The sequence below is a fragment of the Gossypium arboreum genome, chromosome 11 (assembly GCF_025698485.1).
Source record: "Gossypium arboreum isolate Shixiya-1 chromosome 11, ASM2569848v2, whole genome shotgun sequence".
Lineage (NCBI taxonomy): Eukaryota > Viridiplantae > Streptophyta > Magnoliopsida > Malvales > Malvaceae > Gossypium > Gossypium arboreum.
In genome coordinates, this window is record NC_069080.1 from 17,148,989 (window position 1) to 17,174,692 (window position 25,704).

Consider the following 25,704-nt stretch of genomic DNA (forward strand, 5'->3'; position numbering starts at 1 on the left):
CATGTTACTGTTAGTCGACAGTGTAGCGTTTTCCTTTTTCCTCTACTAGCATAGCACTTTCACCTTATCCTCTGACTGTTTGAACTTCTCTTTTTTTGTTTTTCCTTTTCCCTTTCCGACTGTTGGAACTTCGAATTACAACCGCTCTGCGTTCATTAGATGGGTTCATCATTATAAACAAATTAATGAAGTAAACGGTTAGATCACAAAAATATATTCCAACTCCAGAAGATCAGCAATCTAGTTAAGTAAACCGCTACGCAAGGGTGATCGATGCAAAAATGACAATCTATCAAACAAAATTTTTATATGGATGCGCTTTCTAAGTCCAAAAACCCAGGAAAGCAGTCATGAACTATTATTAATTCACCTACATCTTCCAAAAAACGATCCAAAATGACAAATCATTTCAGTTGGACTAAAAACATGAATTTAATCTATTATCCAGGCAAAGACCATACCTTTCAGTAAAAATCTCTCCCCTATTATATATTTATAGAATGACAAAATGGACAAAAGGGGAAGTTGAAAAAAAAAACCTAAACAAATCTCAGATGCACTCCTCTGCCAAGCAGTCGGTTCTTTCCACTAAATGCTACGCAACAATTTGATACATCACTACTACAAACAAACTGCATGCTATCTTTTAACTACTCCCCTCTGGATTACTTTCTTCAAGCAGGGGCAGATACCCTTGGTGCCACATTCTTTGTTGATGCATTAAAAGTTGCTTCACCAGAGCGGCTCACACGGCCACCATTACCCCCCATGTGCTCACCCCTCTGATATCCATCACCTCCACGGCTGGAATATCCTCCTCTATTGCTGCTCCTGTTTCCAAATTCACCCCGGCTATAACCCCTTCCACCACCATAGTTTCCACGCCCCCTTGCTCCCTCATTTCTATATCCAGCCCCAGAAACAGATGAAGACTTCCCTTTGTTCCCTGTAAGTGAAACTGTCTTAAAACATGCAACATATATTCACCCAAAGGTTTAGGGTCCATGTTCTTGACTAACTCAGTAACTCTGGAATCTGGATAAATTGCAAAAGTTATTTTTCTTTTAGACCATTTACATCAAATCAAGAAAAGAAAACATCAGTCCGATGCCAAGAACCAAAGAGTTCAAATGTGACACAATGAAAAGACAGCTCCATTGTTCACATAATCATAGTTGAGCAAAGCAGAAGCTCATTTCTAATTCCTCTAACAACCATGAAGTGGCTTGTATTGCTAAAGTGAATGATCTCTATATTCCAGCCAATAACTCCATATGGTAACCTTTTACCAAATAGTATAGATAATTTAATATGATTTTGAGTGAAGTTAACAATAAAACCAACTTACCTCGGGAGGTAGACCGCTTTTCTTCAACAACTGCTTTGCGTCCACCAATATTAATAGGCGCAGCCTGAAAGATATTTCAAAAATAAACATAACATTTAAACCTGAACAGAAGAAATTAATAAATGCAGCAGGAAAGAATCATCTAATGCTGGGAGATAAACAGAGTCTTGTAACATTGCACTCTTGGTTATAGGAGAGGCATGTCAAAAATCACATCATGAATTAAGCTCCAACTTGAAACAGATCAAGTGAGCATAAACCAAAAAATAAAGATCCAATACCATAACATTTATGTTTGCATTCTTTTATGCAAAAATAAAATTTAACATGCACCTTCGCTATTATATAGACAACAGAAGATAACTTCAAAAAAACCGATATTTATCCAAAATAACACTAAAACCTTTTGATAACTTCAGTAGCCAAACTAATTACTCCACAAGAGATGTACAATTGAAAAAACTCCACATCCGAAACAGGGAACATGACATTTTACAATTTTGAATTGGCTAAATTGGTTGAAAACGCCTATATTGGGAGCTTAATGCAAATGTCAAAGTCAAAGAAAAAGGAAGGGTCAATACTGCTGTTTTTCAAATATGAGAGGCTACTTCAAAGGTCCCATACAGGGTAGAGATCGTAAGAAGCAACTAGAATGGAAGCATTGCCAAACCTTACATAATTCACAATTGAGGTATAGCAGAAAGTTAATTGACAAAAGTAATCACATGGAAATGCCACAGATCATTTATCCAAAACCTATTAGCAGTTGGTAATAAAATTCACAAGTCTCAATCTATAATGGGGAAAAGGATCAATGGCTTAGGAATTCCTAGAAATCTTGTAGCCATTCCCCTAATCATTTAGCTAACTCCAGGCTTTCTCCAATGTTCCACCAAGGTTCTATCATTCTTTAATGGACTTTAAACCCCATTACTTGAGAACTGCTACAATACTTCTCTTACCAACAGACCTACCATAAACTCATATGCTTTAGCCTTTAGCCTTCCACCACAGAGGCTCCTACTGCTTATCAACAAAAAACAACTGAATTAGTTCCACAACCTAATCTTCATGTCTCCCTAAATCACCACAGTTGTTCCACATCCAAGCTTCTAATCTTTCTGCATATGAGGACATGGATCAACCTTCCCTACATACCTCAAAAGCATGCACTAGTCTATATTGGACAAGTCTCCTGAGGCACAAAGTGGACAGTTATGAAATCATACGAGTGAAAAGGAACTCACAGCAATGCAGCACCAGTGTTCCTCTAGAAGCAGCTAATTACCAATCCCTCTTCATCTACTAGCAAAATCTAAAAATAACACCTTTTCCTCATTTCTAATAAATTCTAAAGTCCATTTTCTAACAGAATAACAGCCATTCACTTAAAGTTAGGTGCACTCATATCTTCAGTTAAGAAATTTTCAAGAGATCAATACAGAAGCATTATCATTAGCTGGAGGAAAACATCTATGCTTGGCAAAAGCAAGTTCTAGTGCAAAAGTTGTCACCACCCAAAAGCCTTATCATTTGCTGTGAAGCAAAACATGTATGCTTGACCAAAGCAAGGTTAGTGCAAAAACTGTTACCAGCCATACTATGATATGAACTCCAAAGAATGGAACAAATAGCACCATGTTGAAAAATGAAAACTAATGAAAAGCTGTCAACACAGGAATTGAGAAAACTTGAAATACCTCTATAGCACTTTGCACAGAACTTGCCATTTCAAATTCCACAAAACCAAAACAGAACCCCTGTAGTGAATAAAGAAAATGTTAATTGACTATGCATGCACAAAATTATACATTGAAAAATGAGCTAACATCTACCTTCTGACTTCGAACTTGAATACCACCACTCTTAATAGGTCCAAACTTCTTAAATTCAATCTCCAGCATGCTAGGTGTAGCATTCAAAGGCAGACCTTTGATATAGATAGAGGGACCCTCAGCTGTCCACAATTAAAAGGAATATGCAAGTAAATCATGTGTGATGGTCCATTGATACGAAAATAAAAAAAATAATCAACATAATGCAAATAACAAATAAACGGCACACTAACTATTTGAAAGCTATGCAATAATGAAAAAAACAAGGATACCCTCTGCATCTTGATTATTCCCATTTTCAGTAACATTGTTGCTAGAAACCTGAGCATCAGAGGCAGGCATTGGAGCAGAAGGTGGTGCAGCAATTCGTGGATGCTCCTGGCTCTTAACTGCAGACTTCACAGGGGATTGTGTAGGTGCTGATACAGGGACTGCATTCTCTTTCAAAACCTTTAACTACAGAAATGATAGATGAGGCTAAATCAGTAATCTTAAAACTGACCATATATGAAAAGAAAAATAACAAGTAATCTCAAAACTATTAGATGTCTAATAAGCTGCATTATGGTACTCAGTATTTACAATAGACGCATATGACTTCTTTGGCAGTTCCTCCATTTCGGGCTTAGAATCAGAAACCATCTTTGAATCATCAGGAATCTCATCAACAACCTCAGCCACTGGTGATTCCTCTTCCTCAATAGAGCCATCTCCATTCTCGGAAGGATTGTACACTTCTGGTCCATTACATTCTTCAGGCAATGCAGCCGGTTGCCCAATGTGATTCTCTGGAACAGGAGAATGGCCTGCAGTCAAATATGAATATCAATAGGAGAACATCATTATAATTCTCTATGTCAGGAGTCAGTCGCAGACTCTGGATTTCAGATTACCTTGCTCAGGAGTAAGAGAAGCCTCAAAACCATTAACTGGGTCCTGGCCCCCAGGTTGATGTTTCGTATCATCGACGAATCTAAAAACATCATTTAAAACGAAATAGCCCTTGTCTTGAGGTGCCAAGAAGAAACTCTGAGTGAATTTCCTCTTCACTTTGTCCTTTCCAGTTAAATACCCAGTCACAAGAACAAGTACTCCTCCATTGTGAGAGTCTTGTGCGTCTACAGTTGTTATTTCTGCAGTGAATTCTCCATAACCAAGTGAGAGTATCTTCTCATTGATGGCCTGGTCCACAAAATGAAGCACAATTTCAGACCTATCATTTTGACTCCTCTAAGGCATTAAATATCTGGAAATTACATCAAGACTTCAGAGAATGAAAAAAAAAAGTTTCTAAGCCCCAATACAACCAACTGTATAAAAGTTGAAGAACAAAGTTGGTTATGCAACCAAAATTAGAAATTTCTATTATTGAACAGTTTGCCATTTAGAAAAAAGTCCAATTGTTGTACATGCCCTGGGTTTCTATTTTTGCACAAATAGAACCACAACTAGAGTAAGTTTTTACATTACAAACCAAGTAAACCTGGACTTACTAATACATGGCTTTGAAAAGGGCAAAAACATGGTTTGCAGAAAAATTTGAAGAGAAACATAATGACTACAGAACACGCACATTTAAAAGGTTTGACCGGGACAAACACACATGCATGAAAGAGACAGAGTGACAGACAGAAAACTCACTTGCATGGTAGTTGTAATACTCATGCCGCCATTTTCTTCAGGGCGGCCAAGTTTGCTGCTATCATGGTAAAACCGGTGAACCAACTCAGGGGATTGATGTAAGATAAGGTAGTATTGATGAACAAAGGCATTACCGACCTAAACCATCAACAATGGAGAGCAAAACTTAACTTTAAAAAAAATAATCACTAAACACATAGACCCACAACAAAAAAAAAGGGCAGGTGAGGAACATACAACATCGGAAGTAGGAGTAGCAATTCCAGCAGGGACTTGTTGTTCTACAGATGCCATTGCCGATTTGAAGCCTGCAAAACAACAAAATCTAAATTAAAATACTACTCAAAACCCTAAACCCAAATATCTAACCCCGACCAAATGTCCAAAGGCATAAATCTTTTTCCCCAGTAAATAACCACGAAGAATTCCAACTTATACCTGCTGAACAAGTGAGTATATCATAGGAAAACTTTCCGCTAAAACAAACAGAACCACGAGATCCACGAAACAGTAAGTTTACAGTTAAAATTCAGCATAATCATATTCCTGGGAAAATTTAAGCATCTTTTGTTTCGCCTAACCCAAAAATCGTCTTTAATCTAAGATATATACATTAAAGCAACCAAACAAGAAATAAAAATAAAAAAGTTTAAATTTGCGATAGTTTACCTGAGCTTTTAGATTCTTATCGCAAGAACAAAAAGAAAAGAGAGGTGAGAGAGAAGAGACTATTAGGTTATGATTTTCCTTATTTGGATTTGAATTCAGATGGCTTCTTCTTATGTTCTGATTAATCTTTCTCTCACTCTCACCCCTCTTTTGTGGGGGTTGTTTGGCGGGTTTTAGGGTTTTTTATGAGGTTGAAGAGCCGCAGACAGACCGAGGAGCAAGAGAGCACTCCTCTGCACCGGAATTTTTTATATTTATACTCCGGAAGGAAAATAAAAATAAAAAAGAGTTAAAAAAGCATATTGGCTTTTGTATTCTTACTCTTTATTTTGATTTCTCCAAAAATTAATCCATTTAACTAATAATTTAATTATTTTTAAATAATTAGAGTGAGAAAAACGATTAATTGATTTAACTTAAAATAAATAAAGTTTTTTTTTCCGTAGAAAAGGACAGCATTAAGCGATTATATTAGATAAAACCATAATCAAGAGTAAAAAGACATGTTGCGATATCTTCCCAATAAGTTAATAACCAAAGCCGATCGGGATCTAAAAAAACATATCAAAGAGCTACTTGTATTAGCATACTTAGTCATGTGATCAGCAACACTATTAAGAGTTCTCGAGATATGTCGAATACGAATCACCCATTTCCGACACAAAACTTGATCTAACAGCCACAATTCCACTAAACTACTATTAGCTCATCCACCAGACAAAAGTAATTCAACCAATAAGGCATTATCACACTCAACTTCAACTTTTCGAAACCCTTATCCCAAGCTAAGAATAACCCTTCCAACATCGCTCTTGTTTCAACTTTAAAGGCTGACTCGTGACCGAAACTCATCGCATAGCCACATAATCAATTTGCATTTAAATCTCTAAAAACACCCCCAATAAAAGCCCTTCATTCCAAATTCGACATAGCTCCATTAGAATTGAGTTTTATCCAACCCGTTACAGGAGGAGTCCAACTCGAAAGACTCATCATGGTCCCCAAGGATTTCATCTGCATATACAAATCTCGATAACTCTTAGCCTACATGTTGTAACACCCTTAACCCGTATCCGTCTCCGGAATCCAACCCGTTGTAGGAGGAGTCCAACTCGAAAGACTCATCATGGTCCCCAAGGATTTCATCTGCACATACAAATCCCAATAACTCTTAGCCCACATGTTGTAACACCCTTAACCCGTATCCGTCGCCGGAACAAGGTTACAGAGCATTACCGAAATTTACAGAATAAATAAACAAATATTTCATATCATATAGCATTCATATCAGAAACCAATCGAAATCAAGCATAATGTCCCTTATGTGAGCCCTCAAGGCCCAAAATACACATTAGAAACAAGTCAGAACTAAATCGAGTACTTAAGGAATTTTTTAGAAAACATTAAAAATTTTCAAATTTGCTGAGGGCACACGTCCGTGTGGGCATTTGGAATAGGGGTACATGACCGTATCCCAGCTCATGTTCATACCTGTGTAACTCTCTGACTTGAATCACACGGCCAAGCCACACGCCTGTGTACTAGGCCGTGTGAGCATAGTAACTTGCAATTTTAATAAGATACAGAGGACACACAGCTGTGTCTCTGCCCGTGTGGACAAAAATAGGTCATTTTCAAGCCACATTTCTCACCCAACTTGTCATCAACTTATCTCAACATTTTTGGACATATTCAAATCAAGCCAAAATCAAGTTTTATACTTGACATATCACCACATATATCCAAGTATCCAAACTTACCAAATTAACAAAATACACATATATGCATATTTGTACCAAACATACTATCTCAAACCAATCTTCAATATGCTTATAAATATTTCATCATTCAACTATACCAAACACACATTAATCATGATAAGGCCATATATATACATGTCAAAATATATTAAACACAAGTCACTCTAATGGCTAGTCTCAACAAGATAATTTTATGCCAACATTCATGCTATTATTACCAAAAAGGTCGATGGATAATGTGAATCAAATCTGACCAGCTTCCAATCAAAATGAGCTTCCGAGTTACTATAAAACAGGGAAAATAAAACAGAGTAAGTATTTAAGCTTAGTAAGTTTGTATTGTAACACCCCTAACCTGTATCTGATGCTAGAGCAGGGTTACAGAGCATTACTATACTTATAACTTATATAATCAAACATTTCATAATCAAATACCATTCAAATCAAAAACCACTCAAAAACATTCATACAATCTCTAATACGAGCCCTCGAGGCCTCAAATAGATATTGAAAGTGGTTTGAGACTAAACCAAGTACTCAAGGAATTTTTAAAAAAAAATATTGAAAATTTTCAAAGTGTAGGTGACACACGCCCGTGTGGCCAGGCCGTGTGTCTCACATGGCCAAGAGACACGCCCGTGTCTCAAGCCGTGTAGGCATTCGAAATGGGGTCACACAGTTGTGTCCCAGCCCGTGTCCAACCTTATGTAACTCACTGACTTGGGTCACACAACCAACCACACACCTATGTGCCAAGCCGTGTACCCTTCAAAATGGCCTCACACACTCGTATGCCAGGCCATGTGCTAAGCTGTGTGAAAACTGAAGGGTATATTGACTTGTGTCATATGGCCAAGCCACATGTCCGTGTGCTAGGCCGTGTGAAGCTACTAACTTGGTTTTTATAGAAGTACCAGGGACACACGCCCGTGTGGACAAAAATAGGCTATTTTCCAGGCCATATTCCTCACCCACATTGGTATCAACCTATACACATCAATTTGCACATAACCAAGGCATAAATAAGCATTCAAAACCAACCAATATCAAGTTTATAACATGTAATATCCACACATACAACATGATATCCATAAGCACATTCACTTGACCACTTTAACACATATCAAACATACTTCCAAAGTCTACCTAGATGGTCAAATACATATATGAGACATTATGCCTAAAGCCTAGCATGCATACTCATCTCAATTCCAACCATTTAGTACCAAAACACATTTGCGCAAGCACGGCATTCATATAGCAATTACATACCACATATCATAAGGCCATTTATATATATATATATACATACTAAAATATATGACCAATTTAGAAGCCAAATCAAATGGCCAAAACTCAACAAGACATATAGGCCATAATAGCCAAAAATACCTTTACATGTCATTTAGCCCAAAATATAAAGTCTAAAGTACCAAAATGGTTGTTTGATAGTGTGACGCAATCTCCAACGACTTCCAAATCGAGCGAACTTTCGAACCGAGCGAGCTTCCGAAATACTGTAAATTACGGAAAATAAACAGAGAAAGCAATTAAGCTTAGTAAGTTCGTTTTACTAAAATATAACTTACCATTCATCCATAATTTAGATAAGCATAATTAAAACGTAGGAAATTTCTAATTGGCCTTAAGCCAAACACATAAGCACAATCATGTTAGCCATATATGAATTTAACAATTTAAATTACTTTCCATATTACACACGAATACCTGTACTAGTTCATATTGAACTCGTATAACCTCGTATAATCACTATATCCGTTGAACCAATTGGAATACTATCGGATACTCAGGTATCTCGCACACTAAGTGCCAATACATTGTCAAAACCACCTCTATGTCATATCTCATATAGAGATACTCACTCTCGAGCCATCAATGGGTCTACTCACACAAGCTGTAAGTCAAGACATAGCTACATGGTGCTGCTCACACAAGCTGTAAAGTATCCGCAACACATGCCGAAAAACTCAGCCACTGGTAAGACGTGCGAGACCAGCACCCAAAAACATGGTAACCTCTAATGACATGTCATTTGTATTTTATCTATTCCTAAGGTTTAACTGGGATTCATACATTGTCGATGCCTCGTCAATAACTTCTGTGGTGTCATATCATCACAATTATACTACTTAAGCATTTAAAACACATATAATTTAATGCTTATTGTAAGGATCCGATACTCACAAGTACCGAAAAATGTATTTTTGGGTCTCTGTTTTCGTAAAACGGATTTGTAAATATTTATTAAAAATATTTACAAGTTAGTTGTGTGATTAATTAGGTTTTGGCTAGGTGAATTAGCTTGAATTAAGGGTAATTAGGTGTAAGGATTAAATTAAATAAAGGAAGAAAGTTTAATGATAGATTAGAGAAAAGTGAAGGGACTAAATAAGCAATTAAACCTAAATTGACAAGTGGATGGTGTATATGATGACATGTGTTAAAACAAAATTCCTATATTAAATTATATTATATATATTTACTTATTATTTAAGTAATTATTACTATATTATTATATTATTATATTATATTAGTATAATTAAATAAATGAATGAAACAAATAAATAAAGAAATGAGAATAGAAAATGAAATAGAAAAGAAAGAATAGAAAGCGAATAGGAGAGAAAAAGGGAGAAAAGAAAAAGAGAAAGAAAAGAAGGAGAAATTTAGGGATTTCAAAGGTTCAAGCTCAAATTGGTTAGTCAATTTAGTCCATTTTCTTGTAAATTTTATGTTTTTAGAATCCTAATATTAAATACTACTTAATCTATGTTGAAAATTTGAAAAATATTGAATTTTTAGATGTTGTTCATGTTGAATAATTTAAGTATTTGGGACTAAATTGATAGAATTTTAAGTTAGAAATGAAAAAGAGATTGAATTGTAAAATAAAGTATAAGTTTTGAGTTATAGGGACTAAATTGAGAAAATTTTGAAATTTAGGGATTTAAGTGAAATTAGAGAGTTGAATTTAGTCTAAAGTGGGAATTGAATGAAAATATAGATTTAGTTTTGAAGAAATAAAGTTAGTCTCGATTTAGGGACTAAATTGCAATTTAGGTAAAAGTTGAATAAAAAATTAAATATTCAATGTGAAATTGTGTCTATTGATGATTTTTCATTGTTTCAATTTCCGTAGCTAACGTTGTGCCAGAAAATTCAGCAAAGAAGGTAAAAGAAAAAGTCAACGAGGAGTAGCTCAGAAAATTACGGTTTGTATTTTTATAATCTAAATTTAATTATTAAAATTATTATACTTTTATTTCTTGTATATGGTAAGTATGGAAGGTGAGACTTATTGTGTTTACAATTGAGATGGATTGATTTGGTGTGTGATGAAATTGATATGAATATGTGATTATTGTGGAAATTAAACATTGAATATTGTTATACTTGAAAAGTGAATTGAAACCCTATTAACTATATCGGACTAAGTTGGATATAGTTGGCATGCCATAGGATTGAAAGAGTTCAGGGATACTTCGACTTCGAGTCGATGAGACACTGGGTGTCAATTTATTACTTTGGATAAATTTGATGAAGTACTGGGTACCAACTTACTTCGGCATGGCCGATGAGACACTAGGTGTCAATCTATTACTTCGATTTATCCGATGAGGCACTGGGTGCCAAACTGGTGTGTTTTGGTTGGATCCGTGTATCCGTCCGAGTCCGAGTCATGTTAATAGAGGTTATTGAAATAAACAATGTTATGATTGATATTGAATGATGAAATGAGATATAGATAGAGACACATGAATCGAGTATTTGTGAATTGAATATGAATGATCAATATTATGGTTCAAGTAATATGTGTTGATATTGTGAAAAGCTACCTAGGATAGCAATTGATAAGAATTGAATGAATTATAAATGTTTTGTCTATAAATTGATTAGTAGTATGATTAAGGTTTTGTATGATTTAATGCGCTTGTTTATTTATTTTACTTTAAAGTATTCTGATTATAGAAATACCACTGAGTTTATACTCAGCGTACGGTTGTTTTCTGTGCGCAGGATAGATAAAGTCGTATTGCCAATTCAGCATCCATCCGAGATCCCAAACTCAAACGTGGTGAATTATATTTCTTTTTGGTAATGGCATGTACCTATGATGTCTTATTTTTATCATTTTGGGAAATGAATGTAAATGATATTGTAAAATGATATTGATTGCTTATATACAAGAATATATGTGTTATGTTGAGGTCTAATATGAAATGTTTGATTTGATGCATAAGTGAGTATGTTATAGACAAATTTAGGTTGAAATTGGCATGAATTTAGAATTGGCTTGAATGGTGTTTATTTAGATTGATTTGGATATTATATGTGAAGTACTTATGAGGGTAAGCTGGTTAGGTCATTGGATTGATTGTTTTAACATGTTTTAGATGTTTTTGGATGTGTTTTGGATTGGTTGAATAAATGGTTTTTGAGTTGATTGGTGTTCAAAATTGCAGGGGATGATAAACTTGATGCTTAAGGCTCATTTTGAGTCTACACGGCCAGGCACATGGGCGTGTGACTGGACCATGCGAGACATACGGTAAACATATAGGTGTGTGGTTTGGCCCTATGACCCCTATAACTTTAAATTTTCAAAACAAAATGCCCAGCTAATTTCACACAGGCACAGACACGGGCATGTGTCTCAGCTGTGTGAGGCATACGGCCTAGCACACAAGCATGTGGCTGGCCGTGTGGCTTAAGTCAGAGAGTTACACGGGATCAGACACGGCTTGCAGCACGGGCGTGTCCTATGGTCACACGGTGTATCCCTTGAACACACGGGCGTGTGTGCCCTGTATCTAGGAAAATTTTTGAAATTTCAGAAAAATTCCCAGAGTACCCGGTTTAGTCCCGATTTATTTCTAACATATATTTTAAGCCTCGATGGCTCAAAAGAGGGACAATATAATTAAGTTATGATGTAAATGCTAGATGATTAGGAAATATTTGTATTTGATCTAAAAAGTCTGGTAATGCTCCGTAACCCTATTCCAGCAACGGATAAGGGCTGGGAGTGTTACACTTATTAAACATATGAACTTACCTCGAATTAGTACAGAGACAATCGACTGATTAATCCATTACTTTGTCTTTCCCCCGATCTTAATCCGAACGTGGCTTTTCTTGATCTATATATAATTAAATTTAATAAATTTAATACTTATTCTAATCAATTCAATCCAATTTCATGTTATGGCAAAATTACCATTTTGCCGCTAAACATTGACTTCATTACAAATTAGTCTCTAAGCTCGTAAAAATGAAATTCATGAAAATTTATCTATACCCAAGCCTAGCCAAATTTTATAGGTGCTCATAGCAGCCCATATAATTCCCAATTTCAAATATTTAACACATAATTTTTACTTTTCTCAATTTAGCCCCTAATTGACAATTTCAACAAAACTTACTTAACAAAAGTTGTTTATTTAACAACTAAGATTCATTTTATTCCATTAAAATTCAAGAACAATTAAAAATATCTCATCAAAAAACCCTATACTTTCAACCATATTGCAAATTAATCCTCCATTTAGCTAGATCAAGATACAATGGTTCTAAAAACATAAAAATAAACAAAAATGGGTCAAAGAATCACTTACATGCAAGGGAACTAAGTGGCTGAAATTTTAATCTTCAAAAGCCCGTACTTTGCTGAAATTTTGATGGAGAAGATGAAGCAAATGGGTAGGTAAATTTTGTTTTTATTATTTTATCTTTTAATTACCTAATGCCAACCTAACATTACAAATTTCATGATTATACTCCATGTACACCCACAAACTCAGTTAGTGATCTAGTTACTCAATAAGTACTTTAAATTTCTATAGCTATTTAACACCTTTAGCTAGTAGAACACAACTTTTGTACTTTATGCGATTTAGTCCTATTTCATAAATTGAGCATACAAATTGTAAAATTTGTTAACGAAATTTTTATACTATAATTATAACATGCTGTTGATATTAAAATAATATAAAAAATAAAATTTTTATGACCTCGAATTTGTGGTCTCGAAACCACTGTCCTGATTTCACTGAAAACGGGCCGTTACACGTATAACACAGAAACTAACTTACCATTCAATTACATTTAAGGTAAGCATACATAACATATTCCAATCAACTTGGCCAAAAGCCTAACACATATCTTCAACACGTTAGTCATTTAAGCATCTATAATAGCCCATCATCATGGATGAACAAAGTCATCAAGCAATTTTCATATACATGTAACAATAATTTCATGCTTCAGTATATCAAGTAATATCATTTCCATGTACTTCATGTATATACGGGCAATACTTTGTTTCAAACTTATATTATATCATATCAGAACTTAGCCCATTGAACCATTTAAAATATTGTTGGATACACGGGTAGTACACGCAAGGTGTACAAATCTATAATCTGTCAATTCATATACAGGTATGCCCATACGAGCATGTAAACGAAAAGCTCTTTCGAGCCATGTAACGGGAAGCTCATGTGAGCTATATAATTGGAAGCTCAATCGAGTTGTATATCGAGAAGCTCAAAAGATCCATTAATTAGGAAGCTCGTGAGAGCCAAATATCGGAATGCTCATAAGAGTTGTGGTGTGTCCACAACACATGCAGGACCATAACCAATCCGGGAACCCTAATGACATGTCATTTATATGCATCGAATTCCTGAGGTTCAAACAAGATTTTGTATTTGTCAGATATATGATCAATAATATACATGGCATTTTATACAAATAACACACACAACAATATTCAATTCAAATCATACAAATATACAATTTAGTTACACGAACTTACCTCAACAAGTATACGTAGATTTGTAAGCTACTAATCTGATACTTTTTCTTTTCCTCGATCCAATTCCGTACTAGGTCTATCCGGATCTATACAAATAAATTTAACTTAATTTAATACAATTCATATTCAATTCAATCCAATCCAATCCAATACACATATTTGAGAAAATTACTATTTTACCCCTATACTTTTAATTAATTATGATTTAGTCCTTAGGCTCGGAAAATGAAATTTATACGATTTAATCATTATTTCAAGCCTAGCCGATTTTCATATATAATAATAGCAACCCATGAATTTCATAAAATTAAAAAATTTCCCATGAATTTATCATATTTTCAATTTAGTCCCTAAATTATAATTTCATCAAAATTCTCTTTACAAAAGTTGTTTATCTAACAACAACCTTTCATTTTCTATCATAAAACTTCATAATTAAAGCACACTCATGCATGGAAAAACCCTAATACTTTAACGACTTTACGAATTAATCCCCGAGATAGCTAGATTAAGCTATTACGACCTCAGAAACATAAAAATCATTAAAAACGGGACAATAATACATTCCTAATTAAGCCAGATAAGTTTGCTAGAACTCAACTTCCATGCCAGGGTTTCCATGTTTTTGTTTTAGGAAAAATGATGAAAATGATATTCATTTAATTATTTATTTCATTTATCATCATTATTTTATCATCTTTCCAAAGTTAACCTTAATATTTCTTCAATTTCCAATGATGAATAATCAACCTTATCTACTAACTCCTCTAAATGGTCTATTTGTCATATAAGGACCTTAAATTTTAAATTCCATAGCTATTTGGTACTTTTAGCTACTAGAATTCAACTTTTGCACTTCATGCAATTTGGTCCTTTTTATCACATTAAACATGTAAACAGTAAAATTTCTTAATGAAATTTCCATATGATACTTCTATCATACTGTAGATCATAAAATAATATTAAAATAAATTATTTTTTTACTTTAAATTTGTGGTCCTAAAACTACTGTTCCGATTTCACTAAAAACGAGCTGTTACACATGTAGCCAATATCCACAATAGCCCCGATATTCCTGTGACTATTAGAGAACACACACTCGTTTCTACTCTTCCAAAGTATCCAACACAAGATTACAAACAGTGTTTGCCACTCCATTTCTTCACAGTGAATATTACATTTATCCTGCAAGTTCCAAACTAACCATTCCTTCATTGACAAAGAAAAGAAAATATTATGGGCTTATCGAGGAACCACTATTCGCCATACAGTCTTAGCAAAAGCGCAATCTCAAAAAGCATGAATCCTGTCTCCAAACTATCAATACACAAAGGACAAAGACCATCATCTGTCATATGCCTACGTCTTCTTTCATTATTTGTCAATAATCTATCATGGCATAAAAGCCATAAGAAAACATGTAGCCTTTGAGGCGCCAGAACTTTCCAAATCATCTTCCAAATAGCAGCATTATCAGAAACTTGACTAAAGAGATCCTCATAAGTCGCAGATAATGAGAAACCATCAATTTCCAAACTAAGCAATCTTGTCCTACAACATCAGATGGGGGTATGATCACTACTACCTGTTGAATAATAGGGCGTGGAATGAGATTAGTAAGACGATCCCAATCTCAAAGACCATTCTCAGTCACTAAGTCACAAAAGCGCAATGTGTTATCAGGTTGATCTGATCTTCCAAGAATATCTTGCAAATGACCCATTTGCCTAACCCAGACATCATTCCAAAAATTCGTCATACGGCTATTGCCAATGAACCAAAAAACATTACCCACAACTTCAGGCCAAACCCGTGATAATGACTTCCATATGAATGAACAGTTGCATCAAAAGATAGAGTTTGAAAGAGCCCCTTATACCTACATATTATAAAATAAAATAAAAAACAACCGAAATTAATCAAATTGAAAATCTTATTTTTGTATATATATTAATTAGAGATGATGACAACAATCTTGATCTTTGGAAATGTTAATCATTTCTTAACCACTTTTCTATTATATTAGTGGCAGAACTTAGTATTTATATGGTAAATAAATCTAATTCTTTAATTTTTTTTATAATGAGTAGAAAAGAAAGACAAGAATAGGTTCCCCATAAAGAGGGATTGGGTTAAATATTGGGCTTAGATGGCCAAAACTAACCCTTCTTTTACCGCTTATATTGTGTGTAACAGCTCAACGGCAACAGAAGTTTTATTTTCTCTAGTTTTTTTTTCTTTTGACTACATGCAAAATGAAGCAGTCAAAACCCATGACCCAAATCTGACAAGTGAACCAAAGTTAAAACTATGCTTATAGCAGTGCTCCTGTTTAGGGCTTTTAAACATACGGATAATCATTTGACCAGATTAAGTTGAACAGGGTGAAAAAAAATTTAGTTACATTTTATTATCTTAATTCAATTTGGAAATTTTTTGAGTGGAATTTGTGAAAAATAAAATAAAATAAAATAATAAAAAATAAAGAGCACAAAAATTTTACGTGGAAACCCTTTCCGGAAAAAACCACGGGCAGAGGAGAAAAAAATTCACTATGTCGAAAAATTGAATCAATACAATAGGAATAGACTATGTCTATTTATAGGCTTGTAAAGTCATATTCTAGTAGGATTGAACACCTTATCCTAATCAATATAAAATAGATGAAGTTTAATAAGGTTTAAAAACCTTATTCTAAAATAAAATAAAAGAAGTCTAGTTCTATATGGATTTTACTTTTATTTTATTTTCTATCGTATTTTATTTAAATAAGAATTTCGGTCACTTAATTCTAACAATCTCCACCTTGACACAAATTCTCAATGAACAAGTTCTTCATCGCGAACTTTCAATAAACAAGTTCTCCACCTCTTCCATAAAACCCTTTAAGGGTTTAACTTCAACAATGAACACCAACCAAGTCTAAGTAATGCTCAAAATTGGTTATAGGAAGTGACTTAGTCATCATATCTGCAGGATTTTCATGAGTACTAATTTTGCTCACAACAATATCACCACGAGCAATAATATCACGAACAAAATGATACCGAACATCAATGTGTTTTGTTCTCTCATGAAACATTTGATCTTTTGTAAGAAAGATGGCACTCTGTGTAACGTCCTCTAACCCTATACCGTCGCCGAAACAGGGTTACGAGACATTACCAGTCAGTACAGTCCAATTTCAGTCATTAATTAAAATAAATATTCACACTCATCCTAGTTTTAAGATGTCGTCCCTTTAATGGGCCCTCGCGGTCCAATATGGACAGTAAATTCAATTTGGAACTAATTTAGAATCAATACGAATTTTTTTATAAATTTCAAAATTCATACTATATACAGTTGCCAACCATAATTTACTTATTTCATCAATACTTTTACAACCTAAATGACTCTCATTGAACATCCTAGGTACATGTCATTATCAATACTCAACATACTTTACCTCATTGAATTCGAGATCGGCCTGAAATGCTGATTCAACAGTCTAGCCTTAACTTAACTGCAAGCAAAAAACACGTGCAGACAATGAGTATACACTCGATGGTATTTCTATAATCTAAACACTTAAACAATTATAAAACATATTAATTTATATATATTGAACTATTCGAACTCAATGAGAATTCAAACATTCACTTTCCAACCAATGTTTTGGTCTACTTTAAATTTCAAATCATTTATTATTTTTCAATTGCAATTAATCAATCAGTAATGTTCATTAACACTCAGAATAATTATTTATTCAAGAATGATCGATTATTCGGTAACAATCAATTATTCAATAATAATAAGTTATTCAGTATTGATCAATTGATCGGTTATCCAATAACAGTCAATTATTCAGTAAAATCAGATATTCAGTAACTATTAAGTTATTCAGTAGCAGTCATTCATTCAATGACAATCGTTATTCAAGAATGATCAATTATTCAAGAATATTCATTATTCAAGAATACTAATATCCAAGAATATCAATTATCCATTAATATCAATTATTCAAGAATAATCGTTATTTTATACCTTTATTTACCCCTATTAACATGACTCGGACTCGAGCGGATACACGGATCCAACCAACACACCAAGACGACACATAGTGCCTCATCTACCGGGCCGAACGAAAGATAAATAAAGAGTAGTAGGTATACAGAGTACCTCATCGAACAAATCCTAATAGTAATAAAGAATAAAGAATAAAGAATAAAGAATAAAGATTCAACACACAAAGTGCTGAATCAGAATTGATAATAACAATATTCGACACACACAAAGGTCAATCGGTATGATAATAAGAATAATATTCGACACACAAAGTGCCGAATCGGTAATGATAAGAATAATATTCGACACACAAAGTGCCGAATCGGTAACAGTAGTAGTAGCAATATTCGACACACAAAGTACCGAATCGGTAACAGTAGCAGTAGCGTTAACAGTAACTAGCACATAAGTGCTAAAATACGGCACATAAAGTGCCCAATCGATAAAGTCGATAAATCCCGTACTCTTCCAATCCTATGGCATGCCAATTATATACGACTAGCCCGACAAGTTAATAGGAAATTTAATTCTTATTCCAATTTTACTTAATATTCATATTTACCCCTATTAACAAGACTCGAACTTTGGCGGATATACGGATTCCAACCAAACACACCAGTATGGCACTCAGTGCCTGAACACTTCCAAATCCTATGGCATGCCAACTATATCCGACTCAGTCCGACTAGTTAATAGGGTATTCAAATCATTTTTCTATTTCAAATTCGCTTTCAATTCAATCACAAATTCTCATATTTCAATATCCAACCAATACACATTTCAATTAATCATAATTCCATTCCATTCAATTCAAATTCACTTTTCCACTTTCTGATCAGTATACAATTCAATACCAATTTATATTTCAGATATTCACATATAATCATACTTCGGTTCAATTCCAACCACTTTTCAATCAATACACAATTCACATATTTACACATATTCATAATTTATTTTATTTCAAATAATTTAATCAATGCACCTACCATACATAATAAATAATAAATTCAATAATTAAATATTAACTTCGGGTTATAGAAATACAAACCGTAACTTTCGAGCTAACTCCCGTTGACTTTGTCTTGTCCTTTCTTGGCTGAGATTTTCGGTACCACATTGACTACGAAATTAATACAATTCATAATCATTAATACATTACTAATTTATATCGTGAATTAAAGAATTCTAAATTAAGATCCGTTAATTTCTCCTAAAACTAGACTCACAAATCTTCTTACCATAAAATTTTCAGAATTTTTGGTTTAGCCATTAAGTACAGTTTATTCTTTAAATTCACCCCTATTCTGCTATCTGACAGTTTTGACCCTTCTTCACTAAAAATTAATTATCTCACAGTACAGAACTCGGATAATATTTTCGTTGATTTTTCCTAAAAATAGACTCATAAAGGATTCTAAACATATAACTTTAACCCTCTAATTATTTTTCTCCAATTTTTGGTGATTTTCCAAAGTCAGAACAGGGGAACCCAAATTCATTCTGACCTTGTCACAAAATTTATTATATCTCATAATTTACAATCCAATTGCTTAAACCGTTTCTTTTATTAGAAACTAGACTCAATAAGCTTTAATTCCATATTTTATTCATCCTCTAATTCAATTTCTACAATTTTTGGTGATTTTTCAAACTTAGACTACTGCTGCTGTCCAAAATAGTCTTAGTACAAAATGTTGATTTTCTACTTTTAATTTCAATTTAATCTTAACTAAATTCACTTACTTTTCTATCTTAATTCATACTTTATTTCTACTCAATTTTTAACCAAACTTAGACATAATTATCTATTTTTCATCATAAAACCATAGTTTCGAAATTCTTTCAATTTAGTCCTTAAAGCATAAAACTTATGAATCACATTACAATTCAATCTTTATTTCATTTCTAACTTGAATTTCTATCAATTTAGCCATTAATTCATCATTTTACTCAACATGAACAATATTTAGAAATCTAATAACTTTCAAAATATCAACTTAATTTCATCAAAACTTTGTTCTAAAGCTTTTAAAACATCAAAATTAAGTAAAAAGGGCTAAATTGACATACCTATTAAAGTTTAAAGCTTCAAAACCTCGATTTTCCCTTTTCTCCCTTTCTTTCTTTCTTTCCTTTCTTTCTCCCCTGTTTTTCTCTGTTTCATTTTCTTTGTTTTTCTTTTCATTTCTTTTATTTCATTTATTTCTTTATTTCATTTCTTTATTTTATTATTAAACTATTATAATATTTATTATTTATACATGTGTAAATTTATTAATACACATGTATTAATTTATCACCTTACACTTGTCATAACTTTTATTTATTTAATTAATTAATATAAAATAATATTAATATAATATACTTTAATTATTATTATTTTACTTATATAATAAGTAAATACACATGTATAATACATGTGTACCATTTATATTTGTACACATTTAACTTATTTTAACCATACATTTGTCACCCCTTTTGGCTTATTTCCTATTTAGTCCCTTCACTTTTCTTTATTCTATAATTAACCTTTTACACTTAATTCAATTTAATCATTTCCACTAAGTAGTATTAATTAAGCTAAATTTACTTAATTAAAGTCTAATTAACCATTCAATTGACTTCGTAAATATTTTTAATAAATATTTACAAATCTATTTTTTTAGAAATGGAGACTCGAAAATTCACTTTCCCGATAATCGTAAAAATTGGGTCATTACACTCTGACTGTCACAAAATACTGTGCTGATTTAAAGGTCTTCATTGAGTTCACTAAAGAGTCTCTTTAACCAAATAGCTTCTTTACAAGCCTCAAGAATCGCCATGTACTCAACTTGGTGGTAGACAAAGCAATCTGAGAGACGCAAAGTGGCTTTCAATCGATTGCACAATCTCCGATTGTAAAGTCATAACTGTGAGAGATCTTCTTTATCAAGGTCTCCAAGAAAATCAAGATCAACATACCCTATGACTCCATCTCTAGTTCTTCCAAACTGTAAGCAAACATCAGTAGTACCTCGTAAGTATCTTAGAATCCACTGAACTACTTTTCAGTGTTATTTACTGGGATTCGCCATGTATCTGCTAACTGCATTGACTGCATATGATAAATTGTACATGAACAAACCATAGCATACATGAGAGATCCCACTGCACTAGAGTATGGAACATGTGACATGTTCTCAATCTCATCATCTGATTGTGGAGACAAAACTGATGAAAGTATGAAATGGGCTGCTAAAGGAGTACTAACTGTAACACCCCCACGCCCGAAACCATCACCGGAGTCAAGCTTGAGGTGTTACTAAACTTATCTTACCTTTTAAACAACTCTAAATCACTTATTTTAATTTTTAGAATAAACTGTTTTTCTGCGTCATGGTTACTTAAAAATTCATTTCTCGAGTTTCAAAACTCGAAATTAAGATCCGTAAATTTTTCATGAAACTAGACTCATATATATATCTACTAAGTTTTTTCTAGAATTTTTGACTTAGCCAATTAGTACAGTTTATTAGTTAAAGTTTCCCCTGTTTCAAAACTCGACTGCACTAACCTCTTGTTACTACGAACCATGTTTCTTCCTGTACAAAATTCATATCACTAAGCCGTTTGTTTCTATTAAAACTAGACTCAACAAGGATTATAACCATATAAAGTATACCTTCTAATTAGTTTTGTACAATTTATGGTGAATTTCCAAAGTTGAAACAGGGGTTCTAGAAATCGCTCTGACCTTGTTTCACTAAAACTCAGATATATCATGAAATATAATACCTTTACCTATTTTTCTTATTCCATAAGAAAATAGACATAATAAGCTTTAATTTCATATATTATTCATCTTCAAACTATGTTTATACAATTTTTAGTGATTTTTCAAAGTTACGTCATTGCTGTTACTTGAATCTGTTTTTAGGTTACTTTCACATTTTTCATAATTTTCATGTGATAATCACCATTCAATCATACATATTAATAAACATGCATATCATCGGCCATTTTTATTAGCTAATCACTAGCAAGTATTTACACATCATTCATTGTTCATATTATACCAAAAGTGGCTAAGTTTCTATACATGCCATACACAAAACAAAACGTCTAATTATACCGAGTTATTTCTTTGATAGTGTGATCGGCCTCCGACATTTCCTTCGATCCCCGAGTGACTAGATAAGTACTATAAGAAGAAGAAAATAAAGAGATTAAGCACTAGGCTTAGTAAGCTTACAAGCAAATAAATCACAACATTCAACATAATGGATAATTATGCATAATATCATCTAACATCATAAATTTCTTTACTTCTCAATTTCTATCTTCTTCTTTATTCCCTTACATTCTTTCTTACCGACCTTTCCTTTTCATAAGTATAATCTACTTTTCCTTTGCTGTTAATTCACTGTAATTTAACTCGTATCCTGACCCGTTGAACCACTCGGAATACTAAGGAAACTAGGGTCGTTCTCGCTCATCAATATCCCGCCAATGCCATATCTTTGACATGGACTTACATGAATTATTCTGTCTCCAATGCCATATATAATATGGACTTACATGGCTCAATCCTGTCTCCAAAACCATATTTCTAATATGGACTTACATGGCTCATTTCGTTCGTCTGTCAACCCTAATATCCTAACATTCCTAGGGTTCAACCGGCTTTCTAACACTTTTCCTCTGTCACTTCACCTTAAATTCGACTTTAAATATTGTCATAACATAATATATAAATGCTGGAAATTGACAATAATAATGTAAAATAAAAGAATATTGCATTTATTTACTGTAAACTTACCTCGATACAAAATGTGACTAAACTTTACAATTTAGTCCTTTACTTTTTTCTTTTCCCTGATCTACTCTCGAATTTTGCTCTTCTTGATCTATAATAGCAAATTTAGCTTATTTAATATCAACATTTATCAAAACAACCCTTTACTCAAACTTTGGAAAAATTACATTTTTGCCCCTAAACTTTCACATATTTGCACTTTTGCCCCAAGGCTCGTAAATTAAACTTCATCCTATTTTCTTATGTTTTATGACATGCTGATCATTTTTCCTTCTATGGCAACATCAAATTCACACACTAACATGTACTTATGACTATTAGGTATTTTTACCGATTAAGCCTTTTTACTGTTTTCACTTAAAACCAAGTAGCACAAGTTGTCTAACATAATTTAAAACCTCATATTCCATCATAAAACATCAAAATACACAAATTTCACCTATGGGTATTTTTCCAAATTTGATTCCTAACTTAAATTATTGCTAGCATAAACTTTATCGAGCTACTGGGACTTCAAAACATAAAGATCATTAAAAGCGGGCTTGGAATCACTTACTATGAAGCTTGAAAGTTGAAGAAACCCCAGCTATGGAGAGAGGTAAGGTTCTGCTGGTAACTTGAAGAAGATGATACAATTTTATCATCTTTTTACCTTTTATTAATGTTAATAACCAAATGACCAAAATGCCCTCCTTACTAAACTTTCAAAATTCCTTCCATGTCCTAATTTTGTCCATGAACTTAAAATTGGTCAAATTACCATTTAAGATCTCCTAATTAATATTCCAAAATAATTTCATACTAAAAACTTCTAGAATGCAAGTTTTGCAAATTATTCGATTTAGTCCTTAACCTCAATTTAAGCACTTTATGCATAGAATTTTATCACGAAATTTTCACACAATCATGTAATCATACCATGAACCTCAAAATAATAATAAAATATTTTTTATTTTATTTTATTTTTTTACCCTGAATTTATGGTTTCGCAACCACTGTTCCGTTTAGGCCCTATTTCGGAATGTTACACTAATAGGCTTAGCACTCTACATATTGAACCTGCAAAGAACTTTCTCAATGTACCCCTTCTGACTTAGGTACAATTTACTTGTTTTTCTATCTCTGAGAATCTCCATTCCAAGTATCTTCTTTGCTGGTCCTAAATCTTTCATCTCAAATTCTTTACTTAGTTGGGTTTTGACATTTCTTATCTCTCCTTTATCTTTTGCTGCTATCAACATGTCATCAACATAAAGAAGTAGATACACAAAAGAACCATCACTGTTTTTCTTAAAGTAAACACAACTATCAAAAGTACTTCTTTTGAAATCATGAGAAGTCATAAAGGAATCAAACCTCTTGTACCACTGTCTTGGTGACTGTTTCAAACCGTAAAAGGGACTTTTTCAGCAAGCAAACATAGTCCTCTTTTTCTGAGACTATAAAACCCTCTGGTTGTTGCATGTAAATATCCTCCTCAAGTTCTCCATGTAGAAATGCAGTTTTTACATCTAACTACTCAAGCTCCAAATCATGCATGGCCACAATACCAAGCAAAGCTCGAATCGAACTATGCTTAACAACTGGAGAGAACACATCTGTGAAGTCCACTCTTGGAATTTGACTGTAACCCTTTGCAACAAGCCTTGCTTTATATCTGGGTTTTTTAACTCCTAGAGTCCTTTCTTTCCTTTTAAATACCCATTTACAACGAACAACCTTTTTACCTTTAGGAAGTTTCACAAGGTCCCATGTTCTATTTTTGTGGAGTGATTCCATCTCTTTTTGCATAGCAAACATCCACTTTTCTGAGTCTTCACAGCTAATCACCTCAGAATAATTAGATGGCTCTTGATTCGCATCTATATCTTCAGCCACATTTAAAGCATATGTAACTAGATCAGCCTCGGCATACTTCTTTAGAGGTTTAATTTCTCTTCTAGTTCTATTTTTGGCGATAGAGTATTGTGGTGAAGAAGCAACTCTATTCTCAACTTTTGTTCTGGCTTAAGGAGTTGACTCTGTATTAATCTGATGCTCCACCTGCTTTTGCTTTTCTTTATTGGAAGAGTCTTTAAGAGATAAGTTAGGTAGCATAGCAGTTTCATCAAAAACAACATCTCTGCTAATCACAACTTTTCTATTTTCAGGACACCATAACTTATACCCTTTTACACCAGCTTTATAACCAAGAAAAATGCATTTAATGAATCTCGGTTCTAATTTTTCATTATCAACATGAGTATACGTAGGACACCCAAAAATCTTTAAATCAGAATAATTAGCAGGATTACCAAACCATACCTCTTTTAGAGTCTTTTTCTCAATGGCAACGGATGAAGATCGGTTGATTAAAAAACATGTAGTAGAGGCTGCTTCTGCCCAAAATGACTTCGATAAGTTGGCATTTGACAACATACATCGAACCTTCTCCATGATCGTTCTGTAACGCCGTTTTACTGTGGAGTATGACGAACTGTCAAATGCCTCATGATCCCTTCTGACTTGCACAATCTATTAAACTCATCAGAACAGAACTCTAAGCCATTGTCTGTGCGGAGGTATTTTATCTATTTTCCCGTCTGTTTTTCAATCATAATTTTCCAAGACTTAAATGTGGAAAACACATCGCTTTTCTGCTTCAGGAAAAACTCCCAAACATTTCTGGAAAAATCATCAATAAAGGTTAGCATATAATTAGCTCCACCTCTTGAAGGCACTCTGGATGGCCCCCATAGATCAGAATGTATATACTCCAATAT

At 33.4% G+C, this 25,704-nt stretch overlaps 1 protein-coding gene and 1 long non-coding RNA gene across 2 annotated transcripts; both read right to left on the bottom strand.

Annotated features, from left to right (window-relative positions):
• Positions 1 to 302: 302 nt before the first annotated feature.
• On the bottom strand, positions 303 to 5,790 carry LOC108473570 (nuclear transport factor 2-like). The gene is made up of 10 exons (XM_017775228.2): positions 5,497 to 5,790; positions 5,065 to 5,135; positions 4,828 to 4,965; positions 4,080 to 4,368; positions 3,769 to 3,992; positions 3,459 to 3,642; positions 3,187 to 3,308; positions 3,052 to 3,111; positions 1,349 to 1,412; positions 303 to 946 (listed from the first exon to the last, which is right to left on the bottom strand). Exons 2-10 carry the CDS (start codon positions 5,119 to 5,121, stop codon positions 675 to 677), a joined length of 1,410 nt encoding a protein of 469 aa, XP_017630717.1. The 5' UTR covers positions 5,122 to 5,135; positions 5,497 to 5,790; the 3' UTR covers positions 303 to 674.
• Positions 5,791 to 22,119: 16,329 nt separating this feature from the next.
• Positions 22,120 to 22,997, bottom strand: LOC128284349 (uncharacterized). The gene is made up of 2 exons (XR_008274771.1): positions 22,946 to 22,997; positions 22,120 to 22,327 (listed from the first exon to the last, which is right to left on the bottom strand). It is a non-coding gene; the product is annotated as an uncharacterized LOC128284349 (long non-coding RNA).
• Positions 22,998 to 25,704: the final 2,707 nt, after the last annotated feature.

Coding starts and splice junctions, on each gene's coding strand:
- LOC108473570 (XM_017775228.2), bottom strand. CDS start 5,121: ATGGCATCTGTAGAACAACAAGTCCCTGCTGGAATTGCTACTCCTACT. Junction 4,966..5,064: donor CTACTCCTACTTCCGATGTT/GTATGTTCCTCA, acceptor TTGATGGTTTAG/GTCGGTAATGCCTTTGTTCA. Junction 3,643..3,768: donor AGAAGTCATATGCGTCTATT/GTAAATACTGAG, acceptor TCATTTCTGTAG/TTAAAGGTTTTGAAAGAGAA.